The sequence below is a fragment of the Littorina saxatilis genome, linkage group LG6, assembly GCF_037325665.1.
Source record: "Littorina saxatilis isolate snail1 linkage group LG6, US_GU_Lsax_2.0, whole genome shotgun sequence".
In the NCBI taxonomy this organism is placed as follows: domain Eukaryota; kingdom Metazoa; phylum Mollusca; class Gastropoda; order Littorinimorpha; family Littorinidae; genus Littorina; species Littorina saxatilis.
The window spans coordinates 16,552,694-16,566,494 of record NC_090250.1 but is presented as its reverse complement, the minus strand read 5'-3'; the positions used below and the strand labels follow the sequence as shown (position 1 = coordinate 16,566,494).

Below are 13,801 nucleotides of genomic sequence, written 5' to 3'. Positions count from 1 at the left end.
CTGAGACAGATAGGCAGATTGATTAACGTTAACGGAGTGATTGCTAGTGTGATCAAAGGGGCCGCTCTCCAGGAAGCGCAGAGACGGACCTCTGTCCCGGCATGGGACTTATTTTTGGTTTTAGAATATTTGCGGTCTGCGGCGTTTGAGCCTTTGCAGGCTGCTAGCCTGACTGATTTAACACGCAAGACGGTTTTTCTGCTTCTTCTGGCTACCGCTCGGCGAGGCAGTGAGATACATGCCTTGTCGGGTTTGTCGGAAGACATCGCGTTTGAGCGCGATGGTTCAATGTCACTTCATTTCCGGCCTGGTTTTCTCGCGAAAAATCAAAAGCCAGGCCAATCCCCGCCCGTGGTCCGAGTCCCCCCGCTTGGGACTATTCTGGCTTCGCACGATCCTGACTTAGCTAACTGTCCAGTTAGGGCCTTGAAGTCTTACTTGGCTCGCACTCAGTTGGTTAGGGCCAAAAGCCAAAAACTTTTGTTCATTTCATTGAACACAAAATATGACAGGGACATATCGAAATTGACCCTTACAAGATGGGTGGCGACCCTCATTAGACGAGCATATGAGTGGTGGCTCTCTCAGGAGAGGGGGGGGCGTTCAGTCCTTCCTCTGACATCAGCTCGAGTACATGAGGCCAGAGCCTGGGCGTCCTCTGTGGCCGTCTTACGTTCAGGGCGATTAAGCGATGTCTTGCAGACAGCTTACTGGAAGTCAGACGATGTTTTCATCAGCTTCTACCTTCGTGACATCTCTTGCACGCGACTGGATGGCTCCAGTGCATTGCCGGCTTTGGTCGCTGCAGGGCAGGTGCTTGCAAGGACATAAGTAAGTTCCCTCCGCCTTTAGGAGGAATCTGCATTCATAAGAATTGGAGTAAGAATATGTGATTAAATCGAAAATTTTTGAGTCACTTGAGAAAAAGTGACTCTATGTAATCGGTCAGTGTTAGTCTGTCCGGCCGGCCGTCCGTAGACACCACCTTAACGTTGGACTTTTCTCGGAAACTATCAAAGCGATCGGGCTCATATTTTGTTTAGTCGTGACCTCCAATGACCTCTACACTTTAACGATGGTTTCGTTGACCTTTGACCTTTTTCAAGGTCACAGGTCAGCGTCAAAGGAAAAATTAGACATTTTATATCTTTGACAAAGTTCATCGGATGTGATTGAAACTTTGTAGGATTATTCTTTACATCAAAGTATTTACATCTGTAGCCTTTTACGAACGTTATCAGAAAAACAAGGGAGATAACTAGCCTTTTCTGTTCGGCAACACACAACTTAACCCTTACACTGGTGCAATTCTTTAACACATGTTACATAGCCACTGGTGAATTAACAATAACAGAGAGAAAAATAACAAAAAACGGTCATATAGGTTTTCGCAGCCATGGGAGGTAATCGGAACCGACCAAACAGACTGAGCCAGTAGCGCGACATATGTTGTGACAACCAGGTGACATGACAACCAGGTGACAGTATACGTAAAGTAGCGCGACATATGTCGCGACAACCAGCCTAAGGGTTAACGTTGGGCTTTTCTCGGAAACTATAAAAGTGACCGGGCTCAAATTTTATGTGAACGTGACTCATTGTGTTGTGAATAGCAATTTCTTCCTGTCCATCTGATGCCTCATATAATATTCAGAACTGCGAAAGTGACTCGATCGAGCGTTTGCTCTTCTTGTTAATTAAATTTTGATTTAATATAATATACTTACCCAATTCTTATAGTTAATACCCTCCCATCCGTCCCCGCTGGATTATGTCCTTGGGGGTTTGTTTGACTAATAGTCTCGAATGATTATTACGGATGCTGGCGCTCACGTGGTGCGCAGGGTGTTATGGGTAACCGAGCAAGGTCAGGCCATAGCAACGGCTATGGCGTCGCTTTTAGCTTGGTTACCACCCTACTAAGGGCAGGTAATTTGAGAGGTTTTTCGACATCTAGCATGTGGGACTAAAGTCAATGCATTCATAAGAATTGGGTAAGTATATTATATTAAATCAAAATTTAATTAAAAATTTTCGAATTATGATCAAAATTAAATTTCCGAAATCGATTTAAAAACAATTTCATCTTATCCTTGTCAGTTCCTGATTCCAAAAACATATAGATATGATATGTTTGGATTAAAAACACGCTCAGAAAGTTAAAACGAAGAGAGGCACAGAAAAGCGTGCTATGCAGCACAGCGAAATCACTACCGCGCTAAACAGGCTTGTCAGTTTCACTCCGTTTTGCACAAGCGGCGGACTACGGTCATTGTGAAAAAATGCAGTGCGTTCAGTTTCATTCTGTGAGTTCCACAGCTTGACTAAATGTAGTAATTTCGCCTTACGCGACTTTTTGGTTTTTTTGGTACAATAGGAATATTTTTTATTTAGATGCTTTCTGTGTTTTCTGTTTGTTTGTTTGTTATTTTTTTGAGGTAAGATTGATCATGCTTTTTGTCCTGGTCTTGTTCACATGTTAAACTGGGTGACCGTAATATGGTGGTCTGCCTCTTAATCCTTGCAGGAGGCATTCAGTGCAGCCAGGACATCCTTCCGACAGTTCAAGATGAAGACCAGAGCCAACTTGGCCAAGACGCACTACGGACCAGAGACGCTGGAGGAGGCTGTGCAAGACTACATCAACCGCAACACTGATTTGGTTGACACCCCAGGCCTTACTGCTGTGAGTGAAAACAGGTTTAGTGTGTCTTGTTGGGGGTGGGGGCTGAGGGTGGCAGTATGGATGTGGGCATACGTGCCTGTCTGTGGGTGTTCTTACTTTGTTTGATATTATGTTTAGGGTTGTTGTCATATGTTGTTTGATTGTTTTAAGAGCAAATGCCAGCACACTTTTCCATCCATTGTTTAATAGTGTGGACAGTAAATTGTCTTAAAGTCTTTATGGCTTAATGCATGTAATTGAAGTACATGGATTAAAGAGTGTTTTGTTACTGTAACTTTCACTGGAGGACGCTTTGGACTGCACAGTCCGGATGATGTGGGTTGTGTGCAACTGTTACTTTCTAATGAAGGATTCTACTAAAAAGTTTGGGTTGCCATCTGAATAAGAATGAACTTTTTACCTCTCCTTTGCAAAGTATGGGTTGTACATGAACCACGCTGTCCACATTGGAATACATTCTGTAAAATTTCATATGGGTAAGGTCATCATCGAGACTGTGTAGTTCAAATGACATCATCGTTAAATAGTTTGTGTGCGTGTGTGTGGGTTTTTTTACAAAGATAATCCTTTGAACAGAGGTCTATGGGAAGGTACCACAGCATTAGAGGATTACATGAAATCTCAATCAAAAACTCACAATAATTTCAAAGATACAGGCACTTTTGTGAGGCTCCACGACCCAGGATTATCATGGTGAAGGTTGTAATTATGTGGTTCAAACTTGGTGCATTTGTAGATTTCAGTTTTGGCCAGGGTTATTGTCCAATATCTGCAGTTCACATCTCATATTCTACTTTTCTACTTTATTATTCTACTAATTATTCCACTTTATGTTTTCTGCTTTTTGTTGACAGGATGTGATCAGAGCTCTCAACCGTAACCCCAAGATCTTCCTGCCATCGGACGCAACCTTTGCCATCATCCAGCCGTTCATCCGTGAAGCCGTCAAGCTGGCGTGGCAGATGAGCGCCCTCGCCCACCCCCTGGACACCGCTGTGGCCACAGATGCTGAGCTCTTTGATGAAAACAAGTGAGACTTTGTTGGAAAAAAAGTCTTAATTAAGGATAAGGATTTCATGTAGTCCTGTGGAATTCGGGCTGCTTTCTCAATGGGGAATGTGAGCTGCCATACAGTACGACGCTACCCAATTTGTTTTTTTCCTGTATGCATGTATATTCAAGTTTCTGGGTGTAAACAATCCACCACTATCTATACCTTAACTGAATGTATGTGAACACTGTTTTAGCATCCATCCTTCACCATTCAAATTAAATGCCTACTGAGCTATATTAGTCTTATTCTTTTATGTGTTTCGTAATTGTTTGTAATTCTTTTCACTTTATAAACAATTATTTTGAGGTATTCATTTTGACACAAATGAATCTTTCCAATAACTCTCCTTTCTTGTTTTTTGATTCGCCTCCGGCTGTAGCATGTTTTGAGTACAGTGGAACAATTTTTAAAGACCTTCACAAATCTGAGAAAATCAGGTCTTAAAATGGAGGGTCAGTCTTAAAACGGGGGTTGATATACAGATGTTAAGAACAGAAATTCTGAGAAAACAGGGTCTTAAAAAGGAGGAAGTCTTAATTGGGGGGGGGGGGGGGGGGACTTAAAAGAGGGGTTCCACTGTATAAAACTTAAAAGATTAGTTCGAGGTAGTCCCTTTGAGACAAATTAATCTTTCCAGTAACTCTCCTTTCTTGCTTTTCAATCCATCTCTAGCTGTAGCATGACTTGAGTACACATGAAGGCTCGTTTGATCAACAGGTACCGCCGCAGCTACGATTCCGAGTACACAGCTCCCCTGGTGAACCACCACATCTGGCCAGCACTCATGCAGGGAACGCGAGTCGTCGTCAAGGGGGAGTCAGTCACCCGTCGCGGAGCTTCTCTGGTCAGTGGCAGTATTTTGTCAGGGTATTTTTTGTCCACGATGGATGGTTGAATGAGAATTGGAACCTATAATGTGCTGTGTGATCACGTGGCTTTCAGTGTGTTTCTGTGTGTTGCAAAGTCAGAAAATTCTTAACATTGAAAGAGATTCTAAAATCTAGAACCGGGAGCTCAGTTGGCAGAGCACTGGACTTGTGATACGAGGGTCACGGGTCAACTCTGTGTGCAGACTCAGAGACGGTATCCATGTTCCACCCCGTGGCGCGTAAAAGACCTGTCATTCTGCCATAAGTGCAGGTGGCTGATTACACCTTAACCCCTTCACTGCCCACCCCGTATGTAATACGTGGTCATTTTCTGTTTATCGTACGCCCATAACCGTATCTCATACGTGGGATTTGTGTCAACAACATTTCAGGACATTTCTGAAAACTAAATGGGAGGTAACCACTGTCCAAGTACTTGTAGGGGTTCTAAACACAGTTCTTTCCCATAGACCGTTCGGATAAGTTACTACCACTGTGGCAGTGAAGGGGTTAAACACATACACACCTGGGTAGCACGACTCTGTAGTTGTTAGCTTTCCACTGAGAGGAAGCGACCCGAATTTCCTAGCAATAGGACAATGAAGTAATGAAAATGAAATTCTAAAAGTAACTGCATGATCTTTTTTTTGAATGACAGTTGAATGGCTAATGATTATTGTTTGTTTAAGATCATGAGTTACAGAAGATTTGGTCATTAAAATAGAAGCAAGCATGGAGATGACAGTATCCACCAAGGGTGAACATTTTTTTTATGCAGAATATCTCTTTGCTGAGAAAGCAAATTACTTAGTTCATATTCATGATTGAAACAAAATCTGGTATGAGCAATCCTAAAAATCTTCAGAAAATGGTTTCCAGGGTATAAACAAAATTGCCAGATTGAGGTGAGGTAAGGTCGTCTTGATGATAAGTGTGCTCACTACATTCTTTTGGTTTGAGTGGTCCTTTGAAAAAAAACAACTAATGTATCTAAATCTTAACACCACTGTGTGATTTTTGAATGGCATTCTTCACAGTGTGATTCCATCCTTAAAGGCCCTGTCACATTCGTGTTATGCAGGGTGTCACACTTGCCTTACGCTTATGCAGACCTGTGCACATCTACGGTTTCTCCGTAATTTCTCCGATTTTTATATGCAGAATACGGTGCTACGGATGTTTAATTAAAATTCCGAAATTCCGATGTTTTACTAAAAAAAAAATGTGTTTGTACTTTTTTCTGTTTTAAGATGTTTTGACCAATTAGTTGGCCGTTGCGCTGAAAAGACGTTTTCCGATTTACCGGAAGCGCACGTGTTCTCAGCATTGAGTCTTTGTTCTTAGACTTAGTTCAAGTTTGTCCAGCGTCTGCGTGGCAACTTGTGATTGAAGTGAAACATGGAAAAGAAAAAAAGAGTGCGAGATTCAGATAGTGACCAGCTCTGTCACCAAAGAAGAAGAAAACGGCACAACAGTGCTGGAAGTCCAGTTATTCTCAAGACAACCTGGAGATCGTTGCACTGTAACTTACAGCTTACTACTGAAACATTTTAAAAACTACTGAAATTTGGTTTGTTTACTACTGATGAGCGTTTTGAGTGTGCACAGGTCTGCTTATGCAATCACCTCTGCGCATGAGCTTATGTCAAAATCATAAGCTTTGGACCAGTTTTATTTCTATATGTAGATTTCATAACACGGAGCAAGTTGACCAATCAGGAGAGGCCAGGGGCAAGTTTCACAACACAGAAACACAGACGGTCGACTGCCGCGGTTGAACCAGTGAAATACAGAAATCCAACACAATCGGGTTTCATGAAGGAGATGCCAGTCAATTGATTGTTCGTCTTTGCACGGAGAGTTGCCCGATTGCAGTGTTGCTCTCCTCTAGCACCATTGTCCGACAACCGCGTTAATCCGACAGAAAATGTGATTATCCGTAGAAGAATACTCTCATTATGTTTGGATTCTGAAGCATATGTGGTGATCGTTTTTGGCTCACGTAAGTGTAGCCTATGCGATGCTAACTTTTGTCTGTCTGTGCGTGCGTGCATGTGTGCGTGCGTGCATGCGTATGTATGTATGTATGTCTGTGGTAGAAACTTTTGAACATTTGAAGACGTCACATTATGACGTAAGAGGGTTAGACGTCACGCGAAGGAATTACTGAAAGTCTCGGTCATTGTTATTTTGAGCGGGCCGAGACTAGTTTTTTCTTCGAAATCGGCCATTCAGATCTAGATCTAGTGTCTCGCTTTCTTGCACAGTGTCACCTATGCCGCTTACTGTGTGTGTGTGTGTGTGTATGTGTGACGAAGTGATTGAGTTTGTGTTACTGTTTGTCGATTTCTTACGTGAGCCTTGAAGGCTTCGCCTCTTGTTTTAAATGTATCCATGGGACGCAGTAATCCAGGAATAAAGTCAGGGTTATGTCTTGAAGACGTCACATTATGGCGTAAGAGGGTTCGACGTCACGCGAAGGAATTACAAGAAGTCTCGGTCATTGTTATTTAGAGCGGGCCGAGACTAGCTTCTTCTTCGAAATCGGCAATTTTCACGTGCGAGTGAGTAAGCGGTAGTGGTAATGTTGAACCGCGTTATGAAACGTAACGCAAGTGTGACCGCGATTTCATAAGCACATCTCATAAGGTGATGCATGAGCCATGAAACGTAACGTAAGTGTAACACTCACTTATTGAGTTTCTTTGGGTTTATCAGTTTCTTTTGGGTTTATATTCTGGTTCTGTTGAAGGATCTATCACAGTTTTAGGCAGCTAGGCTGTTTTCATCGATCTTTTTGTAAGTAAACCAAAGCAATGGAATATAATACAAAAACTATTTTGTTAGTTTTATGTGTGAGTGGTTTTTTTCTTCTTCCCCAGTTGTCACAGTGTAAAAAAATCCGACACATTTTCAACATATGTATGGAGTTTTGGAGCCTGGTTGTCACGTACCTCACAATATGTTTTGCATGCATCAGTTAATGCTCTGTTGTTAATGTATAAACATTAACATCATAATCATATGTACTAAAGGAGCAGTTGACCATAGCTGTAAGCATTAGTTTCTGTGGGTTGTGATTTGATGTTGTGTTTTGTGTTTGATGTTGTGTGTTGTGTTGTGGGTTGTGTTTGTATATTATGTTGTATGTCATGTTGTTGAATTATTGGATTGGATTGGATTGGATTGGATAAGATTTACAGTCCAGTGAGGTTACCCTCATGGAAATTCGGGCTGCTTTCTCCCCGGGGAAAGCGAGCTGCCATACATACGGCGCTACCCATATTTTTTTTTTTCCTGCATGCGTGTATTCATGTTTCCTGAGACTTAATGCCGTGTGAGATGGAATTTTTTTTACTTTATTCCAAGTCCCACGGGTATTTGATGGACATTTTTATCTATGCCTATACAATATAGGCACAACTTAGTTATTCAAGATCTGTACTTTATGTTCTGTTTATGACTCTTGTGTGGATTTTTCCTGTACTACCAAATTACAGCATATTATCTTGCATGTTCCATTAAGATTTTGTGTTTTCCTTTATTTTGGGCATGAACATTATACTTCAGTTTTCCTGCTCGTTTGATTCAATCCCGTCGATGTATAAACTGCATGTGTAGGGCAGAGTTTCAGGTTAATTGGATCGTAGGCTATTTCTTTAGTCTTCTTCTTTTACCCCGTTTAGCTTAGTCTGTGTGACTATTCTGTTAGTTATTAACCCCTCTGTTCATTCTTGGAATCTGTCATATGCAGTAGAACCCCCCTTTTAAGAACTCAAACAATCGGAGAAACATAGGTCTTAAAAAGGAGGGAGTCTTAAAATGGAGGTTGATATACAGGTTTAGAACAGAAAATTTCAAAAAGCAAGGTCTTAATAAGAAGTAAGACTAAAATCGGGGGGTCTTGAAAGGGAGATTCCACTGTACTGCCTTTCTATACAAGATTGCGGGTTGCGATTCCATTGAATGAATTCTAATTAATTCTTTTTTCATGTGATTACACTTGCATTTCAATACCAAGATTTTTAGCAAAATTGAAAAGTAACTTGACATAAGCAGCTGGTTTTAGTCTTACCCACTAGCTCAGTCCAGAGTGTGCATGCATCTAGCAAAAATGACAACTGTATTTGAACTGAAAGCAGAACAAGGGTAACTGCGCGTGAGAGTGAAAAATAAAAATAGCTTCCCTTGCTTATCTCGTCTGTTTGTTTTGGTTTGTGAGTCGTAATAATTATGTGAATCGTTTATCTGCAGATCTTCTTTCTGTTCTGTCGTCTGTCTTCTTCATTTTTCTGTGTTTTGTACCTCAGGAAGACCCTTGTGGTCGAAACGTCGGGCTTTGTTCTTCATATATTGTCTTCGTCAAACATGAGAGTACAGTATTGTTTAGTCTTTTTATATTTTAATCCATTTAATTATTTGTTTTGTTTTATAATCTACAGTCGACACCAAGGAGAGGCCGCAGCCCTACCCGTTCCTTGAGCCCAGGTCTGCGTTCCTTGAGCCCAGGTCTGCGTACCTTCAGCCCCGTCCGCTCTCGTTCCATCAGTCCATCCCGTTACGCCCGCGCCCGTTCTGCCAGCCCCTTCCGCCGCTCTCTGAGTCCTCTGAGAGCCATCTAATTACCACAAGATGCACCAAGGCAGCACCCACGCAGTCATCGGGCAAAGCTCTCTGGACCTCAGACTTTGTGAAACATTAGAGTGTGCGCTTGAAAGTTAGGTTGATCAGCCAGTTTAAGAACGGCTGTCGGATGGATGGAAAATTATTCTTTATATACAGGCCTTGAAACCATTGAGGGGCAATGTGTGATGATGCGCTAAAACTAAGGCTGTTTATACAGGTTTGAATTTTGGTTCGTCAGTGAGTTGTTTTGTTTATGAGCTGGCAGATAGGGTTTGAAGAGTGTGGTAGACAGTTTTGCTCCATATGTTGCATGCTGTGAGTTTCTTACATCAGCTCATTTTAAAGTCAGTGATACTACCACTATTCATGAACACTTCTGTTTGTGTGAGAACTCGAGATCAGAGTCACCTGAACATAACAATTACATCATTGGAGAACAACGAGAACAGTAATACTCCATAACAACATCAATTTCTTCACATCTTTTCGTTAATTCGAAGTATGTTTCCGTTACAAAGGACTTGCCATGTGATACACTCTTCCCTTTTTGACCTGTAGTAGGCTGTATTTTGTGTGTGTTTCAAGTAACATGTATCCTCTTTTCTCTCTCTCCTTTTTTAGCAAATTGTCAAGCAGATATTTTTTCCCAGATATTTATTTGTTTCTGTCTTCATGTAGAAAATAATCATTGTATTGAAGTCAGTTTGGACAACATTTTAAAAAGAGATGCATGTACTTTTTTTTTTTTAATTATTATTATGGGGTTGAAGTTGAAATACGAATACGAATACGAATACTTTATTATCTCATACAGAGAAATTTCATTTCATGTGACAGGTATGAGTGTACTGGCATTTTTCATAACTTTTTGTTTACCATAACAAGATAAACTATAAAAGTAGCTGCATAATATTACGGGAAAACTGTCTCATGGAAAGCTTACTCCTGCATAATGAGTTTAGAGGGAAAGGCTCTTTGATAATTCGAATGACTTGAGTTTTGGTAGTAAGAAATATTAAGAGAGTTGCCGAACCATCAGTGCCTTTAGCATTCAGAATTCTGAAAGATGCCATCATAACATATAATTAATACTGTAAAAAAAAAGTGCATATTGTATGTTGAAATATTGGTCACTCCTTGTTGCAAATTGACGCTTGAGTTTTATTTGTATTTTTAATCTTATATCTGTGATATTGTTTTCCGTTGTTTTTTTTCTGACTTTGTTATTGCGTGGCAGGCTTGGTTTTTAATCCTGATCTCCCCACCTTCACCTTATCTTTTTTAGACTTGAATTTCAAGAAGAAGAAAACACAATTTCAATGTCAGTATCCGTCCAAAGGAATTTTACAGTTTTTGTCAGCCAGCCAATATGATTGTCAGTGATTATTGTCTTTGAGCGTCTTGTTCTAGACATCAATGCACCAGCCAGTAGTTTAATCTATTTTTCTCTTCTAAGCGCTTTGAGCCCAATTGAAATAACACTTTAAGAACTGGGTGTGTTTTTTCTGGGGAAAATCTTTGAAATTAGAAATAAAGTGAAAAAGTGAAAAACTGTTCACAAGAAAATGAAGTTCTCTGTTGAATTATTCAGGTAATCATGCACAAATTAGTACTTGCATCTTTTTTGTGTGTGTTGTGTTTACTTTAAGATGTTTACCAGACTAAAATCAAAAGAAATTCTGGGGCTGTTTATGTGAGGCCTTTGGAAAGAGCCGCTTTTGGCAAGATATTTCATTCCTGCTGTCTGTGATACATTTTAAGCCAGTTCACAAAGTTATAACAGTTCCTTTCTAGACATTTTAATGATCATGAAACTCAAATCAAGGTATTGTTTGCAAAATAGTCACTTTTTACTTGCAGATTATTTGGTGTGAGTATTTTACTGCCATAAGCATTTGGCTAGAATGTGATACATTCCTATTTATTGTTTTGTAGATAGATCATTCTGTGATTTCATTTATTTTCAGTCAGATAATCCATTCCAATAACACATATCAAATAAATGAAGATAATGTTTACAATGTGTGGAATTGTTTGTGTAAGTGCGAGCATGTGTGTGTGTGTGTGTGTAAGTGCGAACATGTGTGCGCATGTGTTTTACCAGTCTGTGGCTGTGCTCTACAGAGGTACCTGCTAAGAAGGGACACCCTTGAGACAAACATGCACTCTATTTCTCTCTCTTTCTTTCATTTTTTCTTCCCCCCCTCTCTTTCTCCTTTCACTATCCCCAAAACACAGACAAAACTAATACAATTTGCCAAAATACGGTACTTGTAATGTATAAAGTATCATTAAAAAAAACACAGCAGCATGTTGTACAATATTTCAAATGCTTCAGACAATTCAATACAGTTCTAATTTACTAAATATCACAGCAGCAAAGTCCGATGAATTCATCTGATTCTTTTCTTGCAGGAAAACGAGAGTGGCAAAAAGGGAGGTTATACGCTTATCAAGATAGCATGCAGCGTTCTAGTGTTAACAGGCCAGCTGCTTTAAAAAATATTGTTCTTATCTGCAGACATTTTGCAGATCGCCACAGATAATGTTCAGACCTTTACAAGAAAGAAAATATTTTGACTGCATGTTAGTTTTGATGGGGAATCAAGTGTAAAAAGTTGAAATACTGTTGTTTTAAATTACTAAAGTTTTGACCTTAAAATTCTCCTTTCGTTTCCGAGCTTCGAATACAGTGCAACTCACTTTTCATTCTTTATACTGGAAAACAATATAATACTTTATTCTGGAAAAGAGTGAATACTGGTCAGATTCTCACAAGAATCGGAACTGATTCTGCAATGGCTTTTCTTTAATTTGATGTGATCGATACTCCTAGCTGGTCAGCTGTTATACACGGCCGAAATATTTGTTCACGTGCCCACGCTTGATATTGCATGATTGATTAAGAAACAAGTTCACTAATCGGGTGGGATCCACGTTCTTCGTACTGCTGCAAAGAAGCAGCCTTTCTTTATTACTCTCTCTTCAATTTGGTCGATCTCCGTCGATAACTGATGATATCCTTCTTCGCTTCATCGAAATCGAAGATGGAAACCACAGGTCCCTTCGTGGATCTAGCCGGTGGACACACTGGACGGGATTGGGACAGGGGTGGCAAAGGTTGCCTGGCTAGGGCCAAGACTTTGGACGGTGTCCAGACATTCCTCATGGTGCCCAGCGGTCGTATCTTCCTTCCTGGTGACCTGGTCCTCCACGGCAGGGGGATCTTCGACCCCGTGGGAGGGTCTGGAGATGGGCATTTCGGGAGGTAGAAAGGTATGTTCGCCAGTGAAGATGAGTTGTTTCTGCTTACCTGTGTTTTAAAGCCGCGGTACCATTCCTCTGCGCTCTCCTGCTCCTCATTCTCCTGAGGCCTCATGTCGAAACAAATACTCTTGGGCAGCGTGAGACCTCTACTGAACGTCTCAGAACCGCCGGATGGAAGTACAGAAGAGGGAGAGGAGGAGGAATGTTGGGCCCGTTTGCCACAGCCAGAAACGGAGTTGGTGTTTTCGTTCTTGCCGGTTTCTTCTTCAACGATTTCATCAGGGGAGATAGTGGGCAGTATTCGGAGCTTGAGGGTAGGCATTCCCGGGGTTGTGACAGCAGACAGATCTTGGGTTGTTCCAGCAGGTAGATCTGGGGTTTTGACAGGCCGCTCTGTGGTATTGGCGTGCGCGTCTTTGGCCTCTGTCGGCACCGAGTGAGGATAGATATAGTTTCTGTCTGGCAAGAGTGAAGAAGGCTTGATGGAGTCCCCCTCCGTGACCTCGCCGTTTGCCCCTGTCTTCACGGTGGATTTGACAGTGGCAGTGGTGTCAGACTGGGCGCTCGGGTAGCAAACGGGTACGTCCACCCGGCGGCCTGGAACCCGGAGATCAGGGTGACTCCTGGCAGAGTTTTTGGCAGGAAGCAGTCTCCTATTCTCGCCTTCACCTATAGGTTGGATGCCGCCCGGTCTGAAGGGTTGACGGGGTGTGGTTGAGCCTCCCCTTGGGGAAGAGCGTTTGTGGCTCCTGTTCTGCGTGTTCGGGCTGTTGTTGTGTTCGGTGAGACTGTTGCTTATGAACGCGGTTAATCTCTCCATCGACGTCTCAGTCTGCTCTGAGGCTAAGCTGTGCGCACTGGACTCACTAGAAGCGGAGTCGATGAGAGACTGGAGACTGCAGTTACGCTTGGACTGCAAGCGAGGTGACTTCACGATGGTTTTCTTTGGCTTTTCAACGTATGTGCTGCAGTTCCAAGCTGGAAGACTCGGCGGAGGCGTTCCGGTTTTCTTGCGGAGTAGTGGTGACGGGGGCGGAATGGTCGTTACCACTTTGGCGTCTCGTTGTGAATAGAAGGTGATCATCTGGTTAACGTACCTTTTGGTAGAGTTGTTTTCATTGCCTTCCTCACTGACTTCTTGCTGCCCTTTGTTTTCTTCACACGGCGTGGGTGGCTTGGTAATGTTTTCACCGGCTCCAGGCGAAAAGTTGCCGTCTTCAAACGGCGAATGCTTGAGGTCTGTGTCCGTGCCAGGTACATTCTCGTTATTGTTGGTGCTTTGAGAGAGATCGCCGTTGC

At 41.9% G+C, this 13,801-nt stretch overlaps 1 protein-coding gene across 5 annotated transcripts in view; it reads left to right on the top strand.

Moving 5' to 3' along the window:
* LOC138968617 (mitochondria-eating protein-like) overlaps nt 1–9,976 on the top strand; it is a 42,192-nt gene extending 32,216 nt beyond the window's left edge. For 4 of the 5 annotated variants that reach the window (XM_070341217.1, XM_070341215.1, XM_070341216.1 and 1 more), the window contains 4 exons: nt 2,528–2,686; nt 3,541–3,716; nt 4,458–4,584; nt 9,052–9,976. In XM_070341217.1, the coding sequence (XP_070197318.1) occupies nt 2,528–2,686; nt 3,541–3,716; nt 4,458–4,584; nt 9,052–9,231 (642 nt within the window). In that variant the 3' untranslated portion in view covers nt 9,232–9,976. The remainder of the gene's footprint in view (nt 1–2,527; nt 2,687–3,540; nt 3,717–4,457; nt 4,585–9,051) is intronic. The other variant, XR_011456238.1, reaches the window with a different exon arrangement.
* The last annotated feature ends 3,825 nt before the right edge of the window (nt 9,977–13,801 follow it).